This window comes from Eublepharis macularius, chromosome 3 (genome assembly GCF_028583425.1).
Source record: "Eublepharis macularius isolate TG4126 chromosome 3, MPM_Emac_v1.0, whole genome shotgun sequence".
NCBI lineage: Eukaryota > Metazoa > Chordata > Lepidosauria > Squamata > Eublepharidae > Eublepharis > Eublepharis macularius.
This window is the reverse complement of record NC_072792.1, coordinates 54,107,954-54,133,605: the sequence shown is the minus strand read 5'-3', so window position 1 is coordinate 54,133,605 and position 25,652 is coordinate 54,107,954. Positions and strand designations below refer to the sequence as shown.

The following is a 25,652-nucleotide window of genomic DNA, read 5'->3' as shown; positions in this document are numbered from 1 at the left end:
CGGACAAACTTAAGGACTGAAAATGTAAGTAAATGCATCCACAGATGTACCTATAAGTTTAATATTCTTATTCTTGGTGAAAACATTTAACAACACTTCAACAACCTATCAAATATATAATTTTGATCTCCAGTAATTTTTGGCAAAATTTAAATTTTTGCACAAATTTAAATCTGCAGAAAATTCAGAATTTAATTCTTTAAATTTCAAAGCATTTTAAATTTTGACATTGAAATTTTATTTGATAATTATGTTTAATGAATTAAATCTTAACATACTAATACTAACCACTTTTTCTTTGAAGCAAGTTTCTTGGATTGCAAAGTCAGTGTATCAAGATCACAGCATTAGCCTGATGGGTAAATTTTATTTTTTTATTTTTAATTTTTAAAAACACCCGTATAGATAAATTTTAAAGACAGTGATGTTAAAAGTACACTTGTCAAACTTATTTTGTAGAACTTATATTAAACATGCACACACAACATCTAGCAAAAAATTCCAAGTCTATTGGAATTTTTTCCAAAACAAAATACATATTAGGATAATTTGTTCAAGAGATGTGCCCTCCCTTTTGTTTCAACCGCAAGTGACATTTTTTCCTAAAGTAACTCATGTTAATCTGCCTGATTGTTCAATTTCTAATAAGGAGAAAAGTGAGCTACAATGGGTAATGCCACTGTCACCACAAGGACACAATTAAAAAAAAACTCCTTTAGGTGGCTACAATGGCTTGTATGTACACCTTATAGGATGTTTGACATTTTTAAGAAACCACAGTGGATTCAGAGGTGCCTTTCTGCAAGAGGAAGCCACTTCTGCTCACAGATGTCTGGGGCCCCCCGCAATATTCACAGATCTTCCCCTCCAGGTTTTGCCTCTTACACAAGAGCCTACTCTGTGTCCAGGGGACCCCTGACCGAAGGAACAGCTTTTTGGTAAGCAGAGTGCTGCAGAAGATAGGAGGTCGAAAGGATGTGTTCTCGCAGCGAAACTCTACTCATGGTTCTGGGAAGAGAGCAGCCACTTTAAAAACCCTCCTCAGTTCCAAAATAGGTTTATTATGTAAAACAGACTGTAAGCTGCTGCTTCAGAAACCCCCATGCTTAGAGCTAGTTGTGAAGTTCACTGGATTTGGATTTATAGTCCTGTTTCAAACTTCCTGTTGCTAAATACAATCTTAGGCATACATCTTTCCAAAGCACTGGAATGAAAGAGAATCCAGCAATTCGGAAATGACATGGCGTGGTTACTGGTGGCACAGGGGGTATTTGGGTGTGTGTGTGTGTGTTTTACCGTAAGTGCTCAAAAGGCTTTCAAACTGTGCCAGCAGGCCAATAGTGTAGAGCTGCCTCAGGAATCCATCGTCATGCAGGCAGTTCCTCAGCTTGATGATGAAGCCACAAATAAGGGCAGTTAGCTGCAAAAGAGAATATGGAAATGAAATCTCAGACAGCTGTTCAAAACTCTTTTGTTGCCTGGAAGACCTCAGTGCAAATACTTTGATGGCTTTTTATTGCGCATGGTGTTAAACTGAAAAGTGTTCTGGCAAAAAGACCTTGAGAATGAAAATTAGAGGATCCTTCTTCTTGCCTTAGCTTCCAAACCTGAATATCTTTTTTTCTTTGAGCTCCTACCAGGAATGTGTTCTGTAATCATCCTGTTTCCAGGGTATCCTATCTTTAATATGTTCTTGCCCAGACCTGTTTTACTGCAATCTTTTTGGAAATAATGTAGTGCAGGCACATAAGAACACCAACTGGAACGAATGGTATGCATTTTCATGCCCTGTAAAGATCCTGTCCACATTGATGCCATTTCCCCAACATTTTTCCTTATTTCTTTATAAGTCTTATCCTAGTAATTTCTATACTGCTATAATGACCTTTTGCAGAACTATTTCAAATGTTAATAGAATCCTCACAGCACCTACATGAAGAACCAAAATAAAGAGCGTAAGTCACCACAATAGCTATGACAACCATACCCTTGAGAACTAGTGTGGATTCACTGTGGAGCACATGTGGAAGAGAAAAGTCAGAAAAAGATGGAGGAAAGAGCAAGAAAACTCCCTTGTGTGGAAGCTCTCTCACTAATGTGTATTTGCAGTAGCAATGAAGCAACATGGATAATCCTCACTGTGTGGAAGCAACCTAACAGATTTTACCAATCAATAACAGAAGCATCAAACTTTTAATTTTAAAAAGAAACAGAAGCTACTCCTTCAGGAAGAAAATCTACTTGAGTTCAAACAAATATTGCATATGGCAGCATTCGGCTATGTGTAATGGGGTGTGGTGGGGTAGTGGCACTCAGGCAACAATCCCTGGTGCATTAGAAGTTCCTAATTATGTTTTCCTCCGTGCAGTGTGAGAGGGTAGGAGCTCCGAGGATGGCTGTCATGATCAGGCCATGAGAGCCAGTTTGGTGTAGTGGTTAAGAGCACGGGACTCTAATCTGGAGAGCCGGGTTTGATTCCCCACTCCTCCACGAAGCCAGCTGGGTGACCTGGGCTAGTCACAGCTCTCTCAGAGCTCTCTCACCCCCACCCACCTCACAGGGTGTTTTGTTGTGGGGATAATGATCACATACTTTGTAAACCACTTTGAGTGAGCATTAAGTTGTCCTGAAGGGCGGTATATAAATCGAATGTTGTTGTTGTTGTTGTTATTATTATTGTTATTATGAGTTTTACATCTGCCTAGCATCACCTGTTAAGAGATACATTTTTCCTACAAGAAGGATGACATTGTTCTCGCAGCCTTCAAACTTCATCTCTCATACTCTTAATTACTGTTTTCACAACCAAAGTAAGAAACAGCGAGATCTGTCATATTCATAAACACATGCCAAGTCTAGCCAACTAGTATGCCATCCCTTCTTTGCTTACGGTTTGGCAAAAAACAACATCCCGACGATACTGAAGGCTCAAGCAAAGAGCTATTGTAGGTGCACTGTCTTGCATCAAGAGAAAGACCATTGCTTTCTTTGCCTTATCACTCATCATGGCCACACAGTCTGTGAGAGTCGTCAGCAGTGGGTAAAGAGCCTCACTCCATTCGCCTACAATGGTGACAAGAAAAGAGAGTGAAACAGCAACAAAAGCTCGGGGCATTTTCATAGTTGACTTTTAAGAAAAAAACATTCTAAAATAAACTGAGTGAAAGCCAATCCTAGTTAACATTAACTATGGTTAACTTTGGTACCATGCTACTCTATGGTTAATACTGCCAAGGGAAGGGAGTGTGGAATTCCACATGAGAGGACAGAGAGCCAAACTACACGTGACTAATTACACTTGCCTGGCAAGTGAACAGACTCACATGTATTCCTCCCTGTTCACTTGCGCTCCACTTGATCAAGTGGAGAGCAAGTGAATGGCAAGTGAACAGGGAGGAATACATGTGAGTCTGTTCACTTGCCAGGCAAGTGTAATTTGTCACTTGTAGCTTAGCTCAGAGTGACACTCCACTTCTGTTCCCTGTACCTCAGACAAGAATGTGATATATTGTCGAAGGCTTTCAAGGCCGGAGAACAATGGTTGTTGTGGGTTTTCCGGGCTGTATTGCCGTGGTCTTGGCATCGTAGTTCCTGATGTTTCGCCAGCAGCTGTGGCTGGCATCTTCAGAGGTGCAGCACCAAAAGACAGGGATCTCTCAGTGTCACAGTGTGGAAAAGATGTTGGCAGGTCATTTATATCTACTCAGGAGGGGTGGGGTTGAGCTGAGTCATCCTGTAAGAGTTTCCCAGGGTGTGGAATGCTAATGGCGGGAGGCTTCACTGTATCCTGAGGAGGTTCTTTTGCATATGGATTGGTGCTTGATGTGCTAATCTTCTCTGCAGGGCTATTGTTGGGTGTAGAGTGTTTTGTTAGCCTGGTGCTATTCAGAACTGGAAACCATGCTCTGTTCAAGAATGTGATACTTGCACCAGGCCAAAGTACAAAGCTATTAGTATCAGAAATTACTCATTATGTCAAATGTTTCTTTTTCAAAACGGGCATATTTATTCTCTCCAATACATCTTACTGTATTTAAAGAATGAGGACTAAAATCATTAGAAGCTACTGAACACTTCCCGCTCTTTTGTTAAAAAGTGCAGTCAAGTTAATTCACTCTCCCTCCACTTACCAAAGTCCCTATCTCAAAATGTTCCATTTTGAGTGCATAATCTTTCATGAAGAGACTACAAAAGTATGCTTTGCACTTTATGACGCCAAATTATGCTACCCAGTGTCTCCAGGCAACACTACTGGGAATGACCTGTGACTGCAGAGATTGCCAGACCATGGAGAGCTGCAAGCACAATCGATTAGCAGACCATTTTTCTGACGTGGAGCAAGGGCAGCTCTTTACTATCTTTATTTTAATAATGCCTAGAAACTGTGTTTCATCTTTAACCAGTCAGTCATAACAGGGCATCTGTTTTACTGAAGGAGTGTGGAAACATTGTTCTCATTTTTAAAGATACAATATTCTATTTTAAACAATTTTATTGTGGAGGTAGAACAAAACATTTCTACCTGGAAACTAAGCCACTAACAGTTTGTGCCATATAAAGTGGGAAGAACTGAAAAGAGATAGAAAAGGGTCAGATCAGGTATTTGGGTATAACTGCAACTGACTTTGATTAACGTTTCAAGGAGTAACTACTTCAATTTCCTTGACAGCCATCCAAAAGAAGAGTCATTACGGAAACTTATTTTTTAAAATATCATAAAGCAAAGAGACAGTTTAAATCCATATTCCATCATGTAGATAAAGAATCCCGCAAAATAAATTCAGGGAAGTTATTTGGCTCTATTTCTCAGCACACAGATGGATTACTTTAACAACAGGAAAAGCTCTTTTTTATGAAACAGATTTTCCAAAACAATCTGGTCCTCTAAGAGATATTTATCTTTGCAATGAAAAATAAAGATTATTCTTTGACAAACGTGTTTGCTTAGAAGAGCTTTTCATAGAAAAAATTGAATTTGTTTTTTTCAAGCAGCTAAGAATAGTCTTTCAAGGACAGCTTTTCCACCAGGCAAAAATTAATAAACGTTTATTAAAAATAGCTCTAGCTATAGAAATTCAAAGTAATTATAGTTAGTTCCTGGCAACTTAACTAAAACCAATGGAAACTCTCATTCACTTACTCACATACATGCTAAATTAATAAACATGTTTTAATAAAGAATCCCTGATAAGAAATGTTAAGTATTTCAGAATTCCACTGAAATATTATAGAACAACTTACATCTTATTTGAGAGAAACAGAATGGGAATGTGCAAACAACCCAAGTCAATGCGAAGCACAGGAAAATGGGTCCAATCCCATGTCTGGATACAGCTGTTTGGATACAGCTTCAAATTTGGATTTCAGCCATGTGGCTTACAGAGTGGCCAGGCCTGCTCTTGGCTTCACCCACTTCTTAGAATTGTAGTAAGCAACCATTATTCACAGCCTGTGCCCTGAAAAGTGCCAGTGAAATACTAGCAAGGACATTTTAAATGCCATTAACATGTTAAGTACAGCAAGCAGTTTTCAATTTCTGGTCTGCGGACTACTTCCTGACAATTCAGTGGCTGTAGCCACTGAAGTGCTTCTCATATGGCACATAGCCTCTGTCGAGATGTGCTAGAAGACCACCCTTACCACTAACCACTAGCAAATATGGTGAAGTAGCGTACAGGTAACACTGGACTTAACCAAACCATCAGCAGCTATCTTTGACTGCTTTTAAGTGGCTCCCTGTCACAATGTGTCAAGGATAAGACAGTTATTCCATCACTTTCTTGTATTTCTTGCCCTCAAGGTTCAAAACAACTAACCTGACACCAACATACTTATGTCAGTGGAGTACTGCACAGCTTCAGCAAATCTCTTTTGTGTCAAATGCAAACTAAAATATCATTTGCAGATTTTTTTTTGAAGCAAAAAGGCACAAATGGGTAAAAATCAAAAACGCACATACCTGGACTGGACTCTTCAGGAGTGGGACTGCAATCTGCACAAAAATGGAGGTGCAACGTGCATGATTAAGGGACAGCAACACATTTTAAAATATAGGCAACTGAAAGAGTACAAGGACTCTCAAACATTTTTGATCCACTGGACTACCACTGCAGGCAGACTGATCCATGGATCACTTCTCCTTCTCCTTGTGTTCTGTTCTGCATGCACTTGACATGAAGATGTCATACTAAGCACAAGAATTCTTTTGGAAACTAGAGGTTGGATTCTACATAACAAAAGCAGAAGAGACTTGCGTACACACGTCTTCCTCATGATTCCCATTCTCCAGCAGCCCCTTTTTCACCCAAGAAAATGTGATGCCAGGGCTCAGGGGACCCAAGTGGACAAAGAGCCATAAGGAGGCTACAGCAAGGAGGACAGAGTGGGTGGAATCACCTCTTACTTACGCCAGTGCTGGATGAACCAGGAGGGGTGATTTTGCCCAATTCACCCTCCTCTGTGCAGCCCCCTTCATCCATGTGACTTTTTTATTGCACAGGTGTCCCAATCCTGGGCATCCACTTTTTGAAATTCAAAATGGACTACTGGGGTATGGAATGTAGGGAAGATCCCTTTCTGCAAGTATCTTGCACTTCACAGGATCCAACTCTAGGAGGAGAAGATGTTGGACAAAAATAAATCTCTGTGGTTCATGAACCAGCAGCTGCTGCACGAGCTATAAACACAGTTTGAGAACCACCAGCTTAATGGTTTGCATTAAAGCAGCTAAATAGAACAGCAGGACATTAACAACAAACGTAGAGTGCATAAAGTAACCTAAAGTACATATTTACACATTACGTTTTTAGGTGTTAAGGTGCTTTATGCGTACATCTAAAAATATCAAGCGTGAACACAACCGACATGCTTGTGAACACGTATTTTATACCTAAGCTTATGAGGGAGCACAGACTGACACTGCTAGGGAATATACACTCTGTGACAAGGCCAGATTAGTGCATGTAACAGATGAAATTATACTGAGGTTTACCATACTATTATAAAATATGATCATGACGTTTCTAAAAAAACTGCTGAGCCTCAAAAAAGGTCATAAGAACATAAGAACATAAGCAAAGCCATGTTGGATCAGGCCAGTGGCCCATCCAGTCCAACATTCTGTCACACACAGTGGCTAGAAATCCAGTGCCATCTAAAGGACTGTCAGTGAGGCCAGGACACCAGAAGCCCTCCCACTGCCTTCCTTCCAGCACCAAGACAACAGAGCACCACCTCCCCACAAAGAGAATACCATCTATCTCCTGTGGCTAATAGCCACTGATGGACCTCTGCTCCATATATTTGTCCAGTCCCCTCTTGAAGCTGGCAATGCTTGTAGCTGCCACCACCTCCTGTGGCAACGAATTCCATGTGTTTATCACCCTTTGTGTAAAGTAGTCAAATCCTATTTCCATTCATATGAGTAGGAAGGATGCTACCAAAAAACCCCCAAAACATCATGCCACACTGATAATTCTGCAAATCATACTGGAGTACTATGAGTATGTGTACTATCTGACTTCCCACAAAATAATCTCTTTCAGTAGCCCTTCTCATCAATGCCAGGAAGTGCTTTTAAACGTCTTCAACTTTAAAAAGCAGTTTGGGTCTTTGGAAGAGCCCCAAAAGAAACTATATGCATTGAGAAGGTGCACCCAGCATTGCAGCCAAAGGTCTGGGTCCACTGAAATGTTTCAGCAGACTGAAGAATTTCTACTCACAGAACAATTTTCTTACCCCTTCTTCCTGAAATGAATTTGGTGGGGATATTTGGGGCTGCAGCAGCAGGGGAGAGGCAAGGAAGTCGTGCTCTACAGGAGTCTGTGGGAGCACCCCGGGAGATCCAAAGTCTATAGCCATGCAAATTAGAACCTATATTTCATGATCTTTTTTCCTTTCCTGGACTATTTAGATTTTTCCTACTTATATGTAAGATGGGCACAAGGTACAGCCGCTGGCAAAATAACACTTTGTAAATAAAGATCACTATTTTTTTAAAACATATTTTCAGTAGCATTCCACTTGGAGCTACTTTGATTGCAATTTAAAAACTTATATTAACACACATAGCAGTGAAATATAAATGACCAAAGTTAGAATTGAGATGGACACAAAAGGAGATTCATCCTCTCAACAGTCCTCAACTAGTAAGTGATCACATATTTGATAAATCTATAAAGAATGTTGCCTTATATTAATTCTATTACTATTATATTCTATTTCACAACTCCATGCTGAATAACTGATAGTTATTTTTGTGGGCTGAATTTTCAGAAATCAATTTCCCAAGCATTCAATACACATCTTATATGCAAGACCATAGAAGCTTCAGCAACTATTGGCTAAACTTAATTACTTTCAATTAATGTAAGTTCTTGCTAAAGAATTAGTTTATTTAGCCAGCAGATATAAAAATATATATTAATATTCACAAAGAAGTCCTTCATAAAAATTGTGTCTATAAATTCATTTTTTATCTGCAAATTGAAAAGGCACTTGCAGGCCCTTCCGCAGGGCTAAAAAGTGAGTTGTTGGCTTGCCTTCCTGCTGCCACAGTGGCCTCCTCAGGACTTCCGGAGGCCCATGAAGAGCTGGTGCGGCAGCCTGGGCCTCCGGAGGCCCGTGTAGGCCTGGCGTTGTGGTGGGAATGTCTGGCACGGTGTAGGGAAGGCCTGGCGCAGTGGCATGGCCCTCCGGAGGCCTGGAAAGGTCCTACGTGGTGGCGGGAAGGCTTTGCGCAGTGGCGCAGCCCTCTGGAGGCCCGGCACGGTGGTGTGGCACAGGAAGACCTGCCACAGCGGCGCATCCAGGGAAGGCCCAGTGTGATGGCACAGCCCTCTGGAGGCAGTTTCCTAGAGCCCGTTGTTTACACAATGGGCTTGGTTGCTAGTGGAATTAATAAAGTTATAGATTAGAAGGATGAATAAATCACACTACGTTCAATTCTGTACCAAAAACGGCAAAAGGAACATTCATTTTCTTTCAAGTAGAAGTATTTTATAATCAATTATAATAATATGAAATGACTGTGAAATCACAGGCACACACAATTGTTATAAGGAGCAGAAATGAAGAGAGGGACTGGAAAAGAAAGTTTTCCATCTCCTTCTAAATTAAGTTGTAGGGGGAAAATAATTTTGAAATATCATGGAAGCATATGGAATGTACTTATTTTTCCCTACTGTGCTAATGTATTCTCATATATCCCACTACTGAAGGTGACCTATAGTTGTTGTGACAGGGCATATCTAAAGCATTATGACTGCTGTGAGGAAAAACACAGTATTACAACTGAGTTTCCTGTAGCAAATATGTCATGCATAGACATCACATGATGTGTGTGCGTATTTCAGAGATGCACGTATACTCCTGAGACATCCAAAACTGTTGTGGGAGTTCCTGATCCCTGCAGGAACTGTACTGTTTAGAGAAGAATTGCTTTGGCTCTGTTTCCTAAAGGGCTCATCATCTTTCCATTAAATATGCTGCTCTCTCAACAGAAAATACTAGAAAAAACAATCTTTTGCTTTCTCCCCTTCAAGGGTAATGTTAGGTGAATAAGCCAATCTTAAATGACATTTTCTTGAAAGTAAGAGCTGGTTCGTGCACAATATTCACCAGGCTACTTGTATGTTCAGCTACTCATACTGGAGGAGGGGACCTCGGAAACTCCTCAGATATACTTATGTGAGTAGGGATTTTCCATTTTAAAAGCAAATTGTGCTCATGAAGTTTCCAAATTTCTTCTTTCAACATGAGAACATAAACCATGAGGGTGAATAGTGAAGTGCTCTGGTGTTCAGACAAAGATAGCATCTGAATTGTATTATTTGGCTTATTAGACCCTCACCTCAACTGTCTTAACAGCCTATTCAACAATGTGTAGCAACTCTTGTCCTGCAAATCAATGGCTACTGTGGGCCACACCCCCGTAGTATTTGTATGGGAATGACAGCCTTCACCCTCACTACTCTCCTATTGACATGCTTTCTGGTCACAATTAAACTGGTAAAATCATTGCTGCAGGGTTGTTGTTTTTTTTGTCAAGAGAATTCTGCTGGAACTCTGCTGTGCTCCTAATGAAGATTTAAAGTCTGATCAAATTCTGGGATTCAAGTCAGAAACTTTACTGTGGCCGATTCTGGGAACAGCACTAGATTCAAAATATATGTGCATGGGCCTTTAATAACAGAGGCAAATCTGGCAACACAACCTCATTTCCTAGCTAGTTTACGAATTAGTGAACTGAAGCACAAAGGGGTACAACATGGCCTAGATGTCTAACATCTAGACATGTTAGATGTATGCTCAGATAGGAATTTCCCACAATCCTGGCTAGGTGCTGAAGTGGCCCTCAGGCCTCAGCTCAGCTATGTACTCATTGGGCAGCCTGAGGCAAACCATACTCAACCCCAGCTTTCCCCCATCCAGGTAGGAATAAAATACCAGCCTATCTTTCAGGTTTATCGGTAATAATTTCTGAGGTCTTGAGGTCAGCTGAAGCCATATAAAAGCTAAATTACAGCAACATGAACAAAGCCTAAAATATTAGAAACTGTACCAAAGGTTCATATACTTTTAACTGCCACTGAAAGTCTGACCCAATCCAGAATAAGCAGTTTCAGGAATCTTAATGTGGCTTTCAGTGCCTATTTGACTAGTGTAGACCTAAAGGGAAAATGCTAATCATTTTATTTTATTATTTATTCTACAACATTTATTCCCCACCTTTCTGCTTCCATAAGGGTCACCAAGGTGGCTAAAAAATTACAACATGCATAATAAAACCACAAAACCATTTAATCTAACAAAAACATATTATTAAAACAATTAAAACCAGAGCTAAAATACATACAAAAACATAAAAACAATTAAAACATTGGACAGGAAGGATGGATCACTGAGGGAATGCCTAGTGAAACTAAAAAGTCTTCATCGGCTAGCAGAAAATGGCAACAAAAGGTGATTCGCAAGCCCCCCTGGGGAGAGAGTTCCAGAGTTTTGGTGCCATAACTGAGAAGGCCCTCTACTGAGTTGCCACCCACTCAATTTCAGAAGGTAGGAGCACTCAAACCATTTTTTTACCAAGTCACACAAAGCAAGATGGTAGAATTAAGGAGTTGCCAACTCTTTGTCTTGCCAGTATTATTGTGACCCTAATTAATTTTACAGACACTGATTACAACTAAGTTTCATCAAGAATGTGTGCATTACATTCAAAGCATATATTATGGAGGGACATTTGGAACAAAGGAACAGAGGGGTGTGTGTTTATCCCTTTCCCTCACTCACCACTTCTCTGCTCCAAATGCCCATCACTAGCCACTCTTCCTCCTGAATAATTCAAAAACTTTGTTCCGCTCTAAAGCAGCCCCAACATAAACTAGCTTTTCTCTTAAAGAAAAAAAGATTGTCCTGGTACTATTACATTTAGTTAAGCATTTTTGTTAGGCCCTAACTGGGACAGCAGAACTACTATGTGAAACATAAAAGGCAGCCGAGCCAAAACCAAAACAGGGATATGAAAATCTCTCCCCCTAAATGCTCATCCTGTCCCACAGTTATCTATTAACTTCTTTTATACCCCACCTTCCTCTATACTGGGGACCAAAAGCAGCTTACATAATTCTCCTTTTCTCCATTTTATCGTTAACAGGATACAAGCTATAAGATTTTCCCAAGCTGATTTTTTTAATGAGCTTTGGGTCTCCGTTTTTCATCAACAGGCTCTTGCTACCTCCATTCCAAGGTGCCCTCTCTATATTACAGTGGCAACACAGAAGCCTGTTTTTCCTCAGCTGCATTTCATGGTGTTGCTGTAGCATTTAAAGGCCTGGCACCATACAAGCAGGGTAAATTGCACGAGTCCTTCCTTACTTGACCATTGGAGCACAGTCACTGTTTGGCTGTGCAACTGACCCCACCTATGTGGACAGAGGCCTTTACACATCACAGCAGTGCCATGGGATGAAGCCAAGGCAAAGCTGGTTCAGGGCACCTGGCTGAAATGCTAAAATCATACAGAGCATATGGAAGAAGATGCTAAAAATAGTCCAAGGCAGAGCAAAAGTAGTAGTAATAGGTGGAAGAAGCCATGTTTATCATACGCACTTGTGATTCTGGGGCAATGGCATGCAGAGGATGATATGGATGAAGATGATGGTGGGGGTGATGATGATGGTGGGAATGATGAAGATGAGGTCTCATTTAAGGCTTTTGGCTTTATCCAGTATGCTCGAGTATCCTGTTTACCTTTCTTGCTAGAACAGCTGACATCACACTGGAAAACATCTTCACTGCTATCACTATGCAAACGCTCTTTCTGGAGAAGTTTGTCCACCCTCTGGATAATGCACTCAAGACTTTTGTCAACATTCACCCAAACCTTTTCCTGGGAAGGTAAGAGGGGGAAGAGGAAAACAAACAAATGCTATTTTGATTAAACATAACAAATTGAGCATGGGACACCTCATATTGATCTCACTTAAGGGAGAATCCTTGAGGCGAAACAGTAGTTGAAGTAGTTCAAAGTTCAAGATCAAGCAAAATTAACACAATCAATGGGCTAATCCAAACCACACTAGTACTACCTTTCCAAGTCAACACTGCATTGGCAATAGCGCTCTTGTCTGAGACTGGCATTTTATAGGAACACCATGAAACACAGTTAAGACTCTTGTTTCTTCTCATATTTCACTGCCTTAAGTCTCTTTCAGCCTTTTAAACATGGTTTCAGAGTTTAAAAAATTACTGCCTGATTCCAGTTCAACAAAACGGTATGGTTAGTTTCCTATTAAAGAAAAATCAGCTGGGGATTTCAATGCACGTATTGGCACTCGATGAGGATTGGTTGCTGAAAGGAGAGATGGAAAATCCTTGGAGATAAGCTATCCCCTTTTTATGATAAAAGCTCTAAGGGCTGTAAAAAAAATCAGCATATTATTACACACATCTGTAGAAACCAAGCTTGTTGCTTTGTTCATACAGGCAACCAGAAGTACAGAGCAAAACAGCCCTTTTTAAAAGTATGTACAGGTCAGGAAACCCATTTAATCCTAATAGCCATGCCCTGCTCAAATACTTAAACCTGTGGATAGGGGCCACTAAGTTAGAAATCAGGTTTGCAGAAAAATCTGGAACATTAAAAAAGGAGAGTTAAATCCCCCCCAAACTACTTACCCAACTGCAGTATGTGCGCAGTGGCGTGCTGTGGCTAAAGAAACAGGAACCACTGCACACACTGGTCCCTGCCTCTGTAAGGCCTGGACGTGGCTGAAAGCTACCTAAGGCCCAACAGAGGAGGCAGTGAGCTTTCTCAGCTGCAGTTAGTACCATGCCTACCCAGCATTGGGCCTTGGGAAGCACTGGGGTACCCATCCAGAGCTGCAGTGTGGTGAAACCCCATAGGCCCAGGGAGGGCCAGCTCCCAGCCTAGCAACCCCCAGATTGGTGAGCAGGAAAAAGGGGAAAGGAGAGAGGGGTTTTTGAGCGTGAAGGGGGGGGAAGGCAAATGTTTGATGGGGGAACGCTACGGGTGTTTTGAGGGGGGTAATTGTAATTGCCTGGGAGGCGGCTAGAAGGTAAGGGGGGGAAGAAAGAATTGTTGAGAAAGGGGGGGGAGACAAAGGAAAAGATCTTTGAGAAAGGGGGGAGGAAAAAGACAGGGAAGGATCCTTAAGAAGGGGGGACACAGAAGGATCCATTGCATCCCCTCGCCCCCAATGTCACCCTGGCATAATCCACAACATTTTGTTGCGGGCCCCCACTTGTAGCACTTCTAATACATACCCAACACATAACACCAATTTCAAGGTTTAGTCCTCTTTGGAGGATCTGTTCATTGGGGAATAGAATCCACAGCATTTTTAAAATTGTTCATTACCATTATCTCAGTTAACATTATGAAACTTACTGCTAACAAAGTGGTCTTTCTCTAACAGAGGGCGCAACTACTCATAAGTCCAGTTACTTCTTTGTCGTTTCTTCCTGCACTTGTGCAGAAGCTGATCTCAGACACTAGAGTGACAAAAGGCACAAAAATCCCCTTTCTCTAAGCACATGCCCAAAGGATAGGAACTGCACCTATGGCTTAGTTCTTGTTTATTTGCCACATAGAAGACATCTTCAGGAACTTCTTCATCTTTTCCCCCCTCTCAATGCTTCCTACCACCAAAACAAGGTCACCTTATGCCCAGTATCTCCCTCCTCTCTAGGGCTGTATCCAATTTTCGTATCAACCAGAATATCATCCTACTTATCTTTTTTTTCTTTCTCCCATGAATGTTGCAGAAAGGATTTTATATTCATTTGGTGTCCAGAAGGCATTGGCCTTTTACATTGCCTACAATTCTACATTTACATTGTGTCTGCCTCTTTATATCGTATGCTGTCAAAGGGGCGACCTGTGTCCTCACAAAGGTTTAGCCCGCTGGATTTCACATGCATTGCTACCAGCTGGCACATGAACCACCACACTTTCACCAAAGAGATCCCACTCCCTGAACTCTGCAAGCGGCTACATGAATTAGGCCCATAACCTTCATGAAGACTTCACAGAGGAGCTTCCTTTGGGCAAGACTTTTTTCAGCCTATCTTCTAGCAGCACCTGCACCCACCTCAAGGAAAGTGAATTTGCTAGGCTTCACCAATCAGTGCGGATGTGTAGAGACCATGAAGAAGCAAAAACAGGTTGCGTACCTGTAACTCATTCTTTGAGCGGCCATCTGTACATTCATACAACCCACCGAGCTACAGGTAATACATGGATACTTTTTCAGGTAGTGTCTCAAATTGGACAGAACTGAGAGGAAGAGGCATTGTTCCTCCCCTTCACGCAAGCACACTGTATCTCCACGCCAATTGGGAGAGGACTTTCACACCTTTCTGTAGCTCCAGAAGTCTCCAAGATTTGCTTTCACACAAGTAGAAAACCCCCATCAGTGAGAATGCACAGAAAACCAATCAAAGAACAAATGTTACAGGCAAGCAACTTTTATTTCCCCCTAAGCAAAATGCTTCTACAGAATGAAAAGCAAGGATAAATATACAGCTCTGTTTCTCAATTACCTCAAAAAGCCTTCTAAAGCCTGCCTGACACTCTGTACTCTCAGGTAAAGGGCATTTCTCAAAGTAAGACTTACATCAGTAATAGGATTCTGACCTTCAATAAACAAACCTACCCACTCTTCTTCATGCCAGTCCACCTGCAGAGAAGATCGGCTATTTCTTCCTGTCCATCTGGCTACCAGAGTATCTTGGTCATTCCTTAGCACCACTTGTTCTTCCTCTGTAGAGGATGGAGAGGCCTTTGAAGCTATATAATCTGGTCTTGCTGCATTCAGTGCATGGATTGAATTCGCCAAGAGTTTGCAATCACAGACAGTGACAAGCTGCCGTGTCTAGAGAGAATGAAAACAATACAGGCACGTATACTCGTCTCATACACACATGCACCACTGTTCAAAGTAATTTCCCCCCAATTATATCTACATGCAGAATGCAGAACTGCCAATAAGCCGTCCACCTTAAGCTTAATTATTTCAACTGGTATTTGGAATAATGTCTTCTTAACGCCCATACTATCACTGATATGTCTGTAATTGGGATTCATTTCTAGGTTACAGAAGGGGAAAGAGGGCTCTCATAAGACCGCTTCTATTTCACCTTTTCAAATAACTTTCATTTATTTAAATGCCCAACCTACTTTATTCATAGGCCTTCAGGAAGGTTACAATTTAAAAATAATATATCTATATAACATTAAAATGCATTTTGAATTCCCAGCAATTTAAAAATTGAACAACTGTCAGCAAAATTAGCTCAGATAAAAATTAAAGCCGGCTGGGGAAGCATGTCCCACAACTGTGGCACAATGAGCCAAGAATGACTCTAAACTCAATACTCAAATGGGTGAACTGTCAAAAGGCACCCTCAGTTAAGCAAATGGAGACCATAATGGGATGAATGAACCATCTATTGTTTTCCATACCTTATCTGCCAGAATGGCAAGTGTTCTTTCAAGTCCATTGGCTGATCTGTCCTTAGCCGCTCTGGAGAGTCTTTCTGCATAGTAACTAACTTGAGTTTTCAGGGTGTTGATTTGTGCAATAATCTCCTTCGCTCGAATAATATCCTGTGGTATGTATACTATTGACTGGGAACTGGATGATGTGCTAGGGGTGGAAAAAGTTTTCAGTTTTAAACACGAATTTATGAGATGACCACTGCAATTCCATGCTTTCATCATGCTGAAAAGGAAGAAAGCACAAGCAACTGCTCTCTAAATTAAACTAAATGCGAAGGACTAACCGCAGACTACTCTCCTAGGACTAAGGGGCACTTTCTGTGTTTGATGAAAGCATTTGGATGCAGATACACACATTGCACATGCCAAGTGAGTGCTCAGAATCTGCACAGAAGGAAAACAGCCTCTGTCTGGTCACTGCATGGCTACAAAATGTTGAGCAGTTCTCCACTGCAGAATAGTAACTGTACCCCTATTCTAAATCAAGCACCTTGTGTGTGATCTTCTTAATGTGATTGTGGAACAAGGGCAGAGGTAATCTTTTAAAGGGAGATCATGGTAGCTCTCTGCGGCACAGGAAACTTTTTGAGTGAGTACCTCCCCCACAAGCAATTGCTCCAACTGGTTCTTTGGAATATTTTAAATGACTAAATAAATGGCTTCCTTGTGCAACTGTCAGCATTGCCATGCAGGTAGCTTTAAAAAGAAAGACCCCTGGCCTGAACGTATACATCAGCAACATTACAGCCCAGCCACAGAAGAGGTCCTGCTATGGAGATGCATGAGGCTGCTTGAGTCCCAAGACTTCCTCTTTTAAAAGGAGATTCACAGTATATTGTGCTGGCAGCTGATTCTGGAGCCAGGTCTGACTTCCAGTATGGGGGCGGGCGGGACGGTATTGGTTTTTCCTTTTTGTATTTTCAACTAGAGAAACAGCTTTAACATTGCTAACGTTGAGGGAATCTAAAGTATGAAAGGTGTTTACAGAGGTCTTTTGAAGCAAACTGTCCAGGAAAAATTTATTTCGCTCAAAGAAGCTTTAATGTAACAAACTAGCACCTCAAGAGTTAGGAAGTTGCTTGGCACTGCTCAAAAGGTATTTAAAGAGATGTGGACCATGTACAGATTGTATTCTGTTACTGCTTTTAAAATAGCTGTCTTTGGGGGAGTTTTCCATCTATTATACTGTGTCTACTTTTTAAACTGGTAATATTAATTTATTATGATGTTTTAAAGTTTTCTTACTGTGTTTATTTTACTACTGGAAAACAGTAATATTTCAGAGAGGTGCTCAAACAAACAAATATAAGCTTTCCTTTAAGAATACAATACACGGGCAATGTTCAAAATATTTTGGTTGCTTACAGTCCTCCTGATCACCTGTTTTAAGGGCAGTATTCTTCTTATCTACAAGGCAGAGATACTTAAGAACCCAATATGGATAGTCACATACAACATCCAGGGTTATTAAGACCTACAAGAGAGGTGCCATGCAGAGTTAGAATATAAGTAGCCGTAAAGTACATGCAGCAGTTTCCTGCACAGGTTCATGGTGAAAGAAAAAAGAGAGACATCTATTGCCAAAATGAAAGAAAACATGTTTTATGGCAGAAGATTTCACATTCACCTGCTTTAATGAACAGCTGTCATACTTCACTTGCAATTTAAACTAAAAAAAATTTAAAACCCCACCATTCCAATCTACGTATGTTTGTGGATGCACACAAGCATTAAAACAATGAATACTTTCAAGAGGAAATCACCGAATTTAAAATGAAAAAAAATGTTATGCTTGGGCTCAGTGTTTTTTAGTGCAGATATTGCTTTCACATCAACTTATAGTGTAATCCCCTAAAGACACAGACCAATAATAATTTACCCTTAACTCAGTGGCCTGCAGTAAAGACCTTTGAAGTAACTATTATACCTGTTTTAAAGAATGCAATCCTAAACTCTTACAATGGGATAGATTTGATGGATCTGGTCCACCAGCAGAGGCCGATGTCCTTAGGCAGAAGGAGCCTTCCCCCCACGGTAAGATGTGTGGAAGGAAAATACCTCTGCTGACAGAACAGCTCCATGGCATCCCACCTTGTAAGCTCCTTTCACTTTTAAAGCATCTAATACAATCTGCAGATAAGAAGAGACGCAGACTCACGTATCCAGATTAAAGTCCAAATATAGCCCTGATCCATTTCATCACACAAGCTCTCACAAGCTGCTCTAGTTCCTTATTGGAAGGAGCAGTTCTGTGAGTTTGTGTGCCACATTCCCTTCTGTGTACAGATCTACTCTTCCCATGAAAATGAATTAATCAGACCTTAAGAACATAAGCAAAGCCATGTTGGATCAGGCCAGTGGCCCATCCAGTCCAACATTCTGTCACACACAGTGGCTAGAAATCCAGTGCCATCTAAAGGACTGTCAGTGAGGCCAGGACACCAGAAGCCCTCCCACTGCCTTCCTTCCAGCACCAAGACAACAGAGCACCACCTCCCCACAAAGAGAATACCATCTATCTCCTGTGGCTAATAGCCACTGATGGACCTCTGCTCCATATATTTGTCCAGTCCCCTCTTGAAGCTGGCAATGCTTGTAGCTGCCACCACCTCCTGTGGCAACGAATTCCATGTGTTTATCACCCTTTGTGTAAAGTAGTATTTTCTTCTATCTGTTCTTAACCCGACTGCTCAATAATTTCATAGAGTGCCCACGAGTTCTTGTATTGTGAGAAAGGGAGAAAAACACATCTTTCTCTACCTTCTCTAACCCGTGCATTATCTTGTAAACCTCTATCATGTCTCCCCTCAGTCGTCTTTTCTCCAGGCTAAAGAGCCCCAAGCGCCTCAATCTTTCCTCATAGGGAAAGTGTTCCAACCCTTTAATCATTTTAGTTGCCCTTCTCTGTACTTTTTCCAGTGCTATGATATCTTTTTTAAGGTGTGGCGACCAGAACTGTACACAGTACTCCAAATGAGGCCTCACCATCGATTTATACAGAGGCATTATGATACCGGCTGATTTGTTTTCAATCCCTTTCCTAATAACCCCTAGCATAGCATTAGCTTTTTTTATGGCAGTCGCACACTGTGCTGACGTTTTTAGTGAGTTATCTATCATGACTCCAAGATCTCTCTCTTGGTCAGTCTCCGCCAGTTCAGACCCCATCAACTTGTATTTATATTTTGGATTTTTGGTTCCAATGTGCATTACTTTGCACTTGGCTACATTGAACCTCATTTGCCACATGGATGCCCACTCTTCTAGCCTCGACAGATCCCTTTGGAGTGCCTCACAATCCTCTCTGGTTTTCACCACCCTGAACAATTTCGTGTCATCTGCAAATTTAGCCACTTCACTGCTTAATCCCAATTCCAAATCATTAATAAACAAGTTAAAAAGCATTGGACCCAATACCGACCCCTGTGGCACCCCACTGCTCACCACCCTCCACTGTGAGAAGTGCCCGTTTATACTCACTCTCTGTTTCCTATTAATTAGCTAGTTTTCGATCCACAAGAGGACTTGGCCCTTTATCCCATAGCTACTGAGCTTACTTAGGAGCCTTTGACCTTGTGGGCATCAGCATATCTGTGCCCCAAGTAAAATAAATAACATAAGCATCTAACCAATAAACATCACCAGAGTCTAATCTGAGCCATGGTTGAATGGGCCTCAGAACCCATTTTTAACGCAAGGACTCTTTATTAAAATATGTCATAAAAATGGCTTGTAACTCATGATTTTTAAGGTTCACTGTTCCCCAGATGCAGAACTCGTGGAGAAGGTCAATGGACTGCAGCAGGTAAAAAGGGAAGAAGAAATTTGCAAATTTGTGGTTCGTGTTACTGAGTACATCCTGAATGCTTACCCCATGTCACTAATTAACTGATCACATCCAATCCCCACAGTTCTGATTATTTATTTATTTATTTATTTATTTGATTCGATTTATACCCCACCCTCCTCACAGATGGGCTCAGGGCAGCTAACAACATTAAAAATACATTAAAATCACAAAAACATAAAATCAATAATAATTTTTTAAAAATCATTAAAATAGTCCAGGAGCAGGCTGCTTAAACAAATATTGGGAGTCCGTATATGAGCACAGCAGATAGGAAGAGTAGATCTGAAGTAACTATTTAACCCGTTTTAAAGAATGCAATCCTAAACTCTTACAATGGGATAGATTTCATGGATCTGGTCCACCAGCAGAGGCCTATGTCCTTAGGCAGATTAGGGGTTTGCACCTAACTTAGATTCTGGTTTCCCGCTCCCGGCTTGCCGAAGTAGGGGGGGGATCTGGAAAACCCCGAATCCCAAAGTGGCAAGCCACTTTGAGATTTGGGTATTTAAGCCTCTTCGGTATTATTAGGTAAGATTCGGCCATTGTTTCCAATGGGAAATGCCATTCCCGGCTATCTAGGGGCCTGGGAGGGCTATTTTCTTACCTAATAATACCAAAGTTGCTGAGGACCCTCTCCTTACTCTCCTCTCATGACCATCAAAGTTTCAGGAAGACTGGACTTCGGGGGACCATGTTATGGCCCCCCCAAAAGAAGGTGCCCCTATTCGCCTCCAATCCCCATTATTCCCTATGGGGAAAACCGGGTGGGGGGTTCTAGGTGGCTGGGGGTGTCATTTTGCAAGCAATATTTGCAGGGGACCTACTCCTATCTGCCCTTTAACAACCTCCCAAGTTTCAGGGAGATTGGACTTCAGGGGGCCATTTTATAGCCCCCTAAAGAAGGTGTCCCATCCTCCCATTTAAATCTCTGTAGCGTTTTTAAAAAGGCATTCTCCTTCCAGAGAATTGCTGAAAGGAGAGCTGCTGCAGGGATTAGCCACTCTCAAAATCACCCCTCCCTTTCCTGATCCCCCTCCCTCCTCCCCCTTCTGGCTCTCACTCAATCCAACCCCCTCCTCCCCCTCCCATCGGGTAAAAAAAAGGCATGAATGCTGTTGGGAAGCACTTTTTCTCCTGCTGTTCCTTAAGGAATGGCAAGGGAAAGTGTGCTGCCGTGCTACTCAAAACTTACCGAAGTGTTCCAAAGTGCTATGTAAGCTTTGGATCGGTGTTACCAAATTGCTTCACCAATGCTGAGGCTGATTCAGTAACACCAAATTGTGCCTGATTTGGGTTAAAAACCCAAACCCTGAACCCAAAGTGCATATCCTTAGTTCTGATACGATTAAGATATTTTTATTCTATGAGGTGTTTGAGTAAGATGTGGAGGCACATGGGATTACCATTCTATCATATTACAAGAAGCTAAGAGTAAAACTTTTTTTACTATGCTAAATCCTGAATCTATTTTATGAATCTCTATTGCCTTGAACGTCTCAAAGGTGACATATAAATTAACAAACATGTTCTTTTTTTACAAATTAAGCCATACCTACCCACTGGCACCCACTGTGACATCAAACAGCTGAGGCCATTACTAAAACAGTAGCAATCACAAAATACTTTTACTCTCTAGCAACAACCCCTACAAAACACCTCAAGAATTATTTCGAACACCTTTGGCTTCAGAAAAAAAGCAGTTATCTAAGAAAGTTGAAGCTTTCCAGCTGTCTCATCTACAAAAAAATCAAAGAACATTTATAAAATGTTAGCTGTTCATTAAAGTGAACAATGTGTTGGAAAAGAATAAATCATTCATACTGTGCACCACAGTGAACAATACATTCATTGCATGAAGCAAAATGAGCAAAGGCAAATATGCAAAGCATTTTTGAAAAAGAGAGAGGGGAAAACCCCTCCTGTACATGAATACATTAATCTTTTCTGAAAAAAATGAAAGAAGAGAACTCTCTTCTCAAATTCCCAGAAACAGAAAACTCACCAACATTCCTCATAACTGCTAAAAAAAGAACCAAAAGAAAAATAGCCATTTGTTAGCAAATACCAAAAGCAGAAAACAAAGACAAGCAAAGTTAGATTAAAATGTTAATTATTATTCAATAAGGCATGTCTATGTTATTAAAATTTGTAAGCAAAACAAAGTCATGGTTAATGCAAAATGGCAGATGATTTGTGGCTTAGACCATTGATTTCTGGATATCTCACCCAATGGGAGATTTACATACAAGGGACTAAACGCACATGGAGTTTTTCAATTTGGTAATGCAACTCTGGCACCCAAAAATCTGTGGCTGAAATCTAAACAACTGCATCAGTTGTTTGGAACATCCAAGTTTTCGTGCCTCTTGGAAAGCAGCCTCTCATGCAACATGGCAAACTGCATTTGAATCTACTTTCAAAAGTAGTTTGCAATCGATATGGCATGTGTCTGCTGTCCAAGGAGGGGTTCTTTAAAACCCTCCCAATGGGCATGCCAAAACTGTTAGGTATACCCAAAGTAGTTCTTTGAATCCTGACCTCTGTTGTGAGGAGTTAAAAATGGCCTCCATACCGAGCTGCTCATTCCCTTGCTTTGTTGTGTGCAGAGGGCTTCCACAAGGCAGCAGAGGCAGGCCAGAAGTGGGACAGAGGAAGAGAAGCTGTATAAGATGTCAAAGGCAGTCCTGCTGCCATTCCTTTCCTCTTGGTCACACAAATCTTGTGCAATGACATTAAACACTCTACAGTTTTAGAGCTCAGAGATACCCATCTTGTCTCCAGGCACTGCCATTATGCTGGGGATGATTGTCACAGCAAATGAAAATGAAAACAACATCTACATTAAATGGAAAATCCAGAGCATAATTTTAAGATTTCACCAGCAGATAGGTGTGTATAGGACAGAACCTTCATCAGAAAATCTGTTACCTCTGACAGGAAAAAAATATTTTAAACTTGAATGCATATTTTCAACTTTGCCTTGTAGAAAGAGACCCTCTTCTCTACTGGGAGCGCAGATTTGTACTTTGCACTAATTGGGTTTAGTTTTAGGTGTGCAGCAGAAAGAAAAAGAAAGTCTGTTTGTCAATTGACGCTGTGCCTAGTTTGCCATAATAAATAGTATGGTTATGCTGAGACCGCTGCTTATAATGAGCAATCAAGCAACAGGGGGGGAAAGCCAGTGAGGACTTCTGGTGAGGAAGCAGAACTCTGACAGGTAACACCTGGGTTCAAATCATGTCTAATTTTCAGACTCTTTGGCCAGCCTTGGGCAGGTCGAGTTTTCAGTATCAGTACCCATGTGTGTAAAATGAGGCTCTAAAAAGGGCTGATTTTGCAGGCCCACTCTGAAGGAAACTAATGAAGTGCTTGGTTGGCACATATGAAATGCCATATAAACAAAACACAAAGTTGACAGTAGGTACTCCGTATGGTTAAAAAGAGAAAAAAGACACAGGGACAAAGAACAGATGAAGACTCTGATCTTTCCTCTAAACAAATTCTTTTCAACAGGGCATTATTTGGAATGCACCCAGCAGACCAGGGTTATATTCATTAGCTATTTATGAAATGGATGCCTTGTGTAAAGTGCTGAATTTAGGATTGAAGCTTCAAGCTCAGGTTAATGTTGGCTTGGCTAAAGTCAACAGAAAGAGTTATTATCACTGCTCTGTTTTTCCAACAACATATACAAAACTGCCATTTATTCTCCTTCTGCTGGTAAAAGAGTATGCATGCTTTTGAACTTCTACAGGAGTTAGATTTTTAAACTAATCAAGAGGACTTTTAAAATACTGAGTCTTTTCCCATCAATGTTTTCCACATGCAAACATCTGTCAATGGTAACATGTGAGGCAGTAATGATGGAGCAGGGCAGCTCTCATAATTATAAACAGAAGAGAATAAAATATTAATTAAACAGTATCTATGTTACAGAGGTGAGCAACCTGGCTGAGATTGGTTTGCTGGAAGATGTTTTAGCAACCTGACAAAGACAGATTACCGCAAATAAGTTTGGATGTAATTTATACTGTTTAAACATTGGATGGCCTACAGTACTGTCAATGTCTGCATTAAAGCTAAGTCTCTCTCATATAATGGGCTCTGATTGCAAGTTTAGATGACATACTAATACAGTAATACAGTACTTTCCAAACAGGGTTCTGCAGAATATCATCAGGGGTTTTACAAGAAATCATGGAATAAATAAATTGAAATACTATGAAAAATTCCAAGTATTCCTCAAAATATTGTGATTATTCAGGTTACATTTAGTTATATTATGTCTGTGTTTGTTTTGTTACACAGCATTGACAATATAAATGACAATAATTTTGCATTAATTGAATTGTATTCTCCATCAACAGCTTTTTCTGGCCTGCTAATATTTTCATTGGTAGGGGTTCATGAGGATTTGAAAAATTAACTTAGGTGTTCCTCCATGGAAAGGAAAGGTTGGGGAAACAATGTACCACCAGGTTCTGAACATCCAGGCCCTCGCCAGGAGGCCTGCCCATTTTCAAAACATCAGGTCTGAAATAGGCACTGATGGGGAAATCACATCCACAGGATGACACATGATCCATCCTTTTAAAAAGCAGCAACTCTGGTTAAGCTTTTTCCCTGATTGAGTCCATGGGGGCACCTTTTAGAAAAGAAATGTTCACATGTATCCCCCATGGCATCTATCTGGTTTGAATCAAAAGCATGCAACTCAATCAAAATGTTTCTCATGTTTGGACAAAATTATAGTCAGAAGCCAGACAGGCAGACAGGCTGCCCAGCTGGAAGAGGTTCCCAGATGAGATTCATGGTTCTGACCTCCAGGTCCATAGAGAGGACTGGTATAGTGTCAGAGTCGTCATGCTGCATCAGAAGCAGTTCTGAACTCTTTAAAAAATGGTACAGATGGGACTCCTAACTAGGGCTATGCTATTCAGATTTCGCTTCGGGTAAAGATACCCGAAGCGGACCCAATTCAGCAAGCTTCAGTATTCCCGAAGCGAAGCAAAGATTTGGAAAGCTTCGGGGCTTGTTTAAACATCAACTTTTAAACATCAACCTCCCCCCACCTACCTAGCAGTGGCTCCAAGCCAACTCCCCTGCTGACGCTGCGCCGCCGCCCAAGCCTGTGGGGTGGTGGGGAAGGCCAGAGCTGCCTCCTCTGGCCCTTCCTGCCCCACAAATGGCCGTGGTGTGCCGGTGCCGTGGCAGCCATTTGAGGGGCAGGAAGGGCCGGAGGCGGCGGCTCCGGCCTTCCCCACCACCCCACAGGCTCGGGTGGCGGTACAGCAGCGGCAGAGGAGCCGGCTGGCTCCAGGCTGTGCTGCCTTGTGCTGCCGCCGCCATGGCAGCCTGCCGCCCAGCTGATGACCCTCCCACCACCAGGTAAGTGGGTGGGGGTGGAGGGGCCTCCCCAGGGGGGTGGAGGGTAGAGGGGTTGCCCCAGGGAGGGTGGTGGGTGGTGGTAGGGAGTTCCCCCCCTCGCTTCAGTATGCTCCGAATCTTCACGGAGCATACCGAAGTGATTCCCGAACCCCGAATCCGAAGCAGCTTGCTGCTTCGGATTTGGGGGTATTCCGAATCGCTTCCCTGCTTCGGAAAAACCCGAAGCGGGAATACCGAATCTCCCCACCTGTGCACAGCCCTACTCCTAACACTTCCCCCAAAGCCTGCCTTTTTAGACATACATTATAACATAAACAGGGACAGAGAGCTGTGTCAAAATGGTAGCAACTCCAGGATGCAGGTTACAAAGAATTTCTTCTGAGAATCCAG

General features: G+C 41.6%; 1 protein-coding gene across 2 annotated transcripts in view; it reads right to left on the bottom strand.

Annotated features, from left to right (window-relative positions):
• Nucleotides 1–25,652, bottom strand: part of INPP4A (inositol polyphosphate-4-phosphatase type I A) — a 122,940-nt gene that overhangs the window by 15,973 nt on the left and 81,315 nt on the right. The window contains exons 14-19 of one of the 2 annotated variants that reach the window (XM_054973372.1): nucleotides 15,989–16,172; nucleotides 15,180–15,398; nucleotides 12,112–12,391; nucleotides 5,960–5,992; nucleotides 2,891–3,063; nucleotides 1,297–1,420 (exon numbers count right to left, since the gene is read on the bottom strand). In XM_054973372.1, the coding sequence (XP_054829347.1) occupies nucleotides 1,297–1,420; nucleotides 2,891–3,063; nucleotides 5,960–5,992; nucleotides 12,112–12,391; nucleotides 15,180–15,398; nucleotides 15,989–16,172 (1,013 nt within the window). The remainder of the gene's footprint in view (nucleotides 1–1,296; nucleotides 1,421–2,890; nucleotides 3,064–5,959; nucleotides 5,993–12,111; nucleotides 12,392–15,179; nucleotides 15,399–15,988; nucleotides 16,173–25,652) is intronic. The other variant, XM_054973373.1, reaches the window with a different exon arrangement.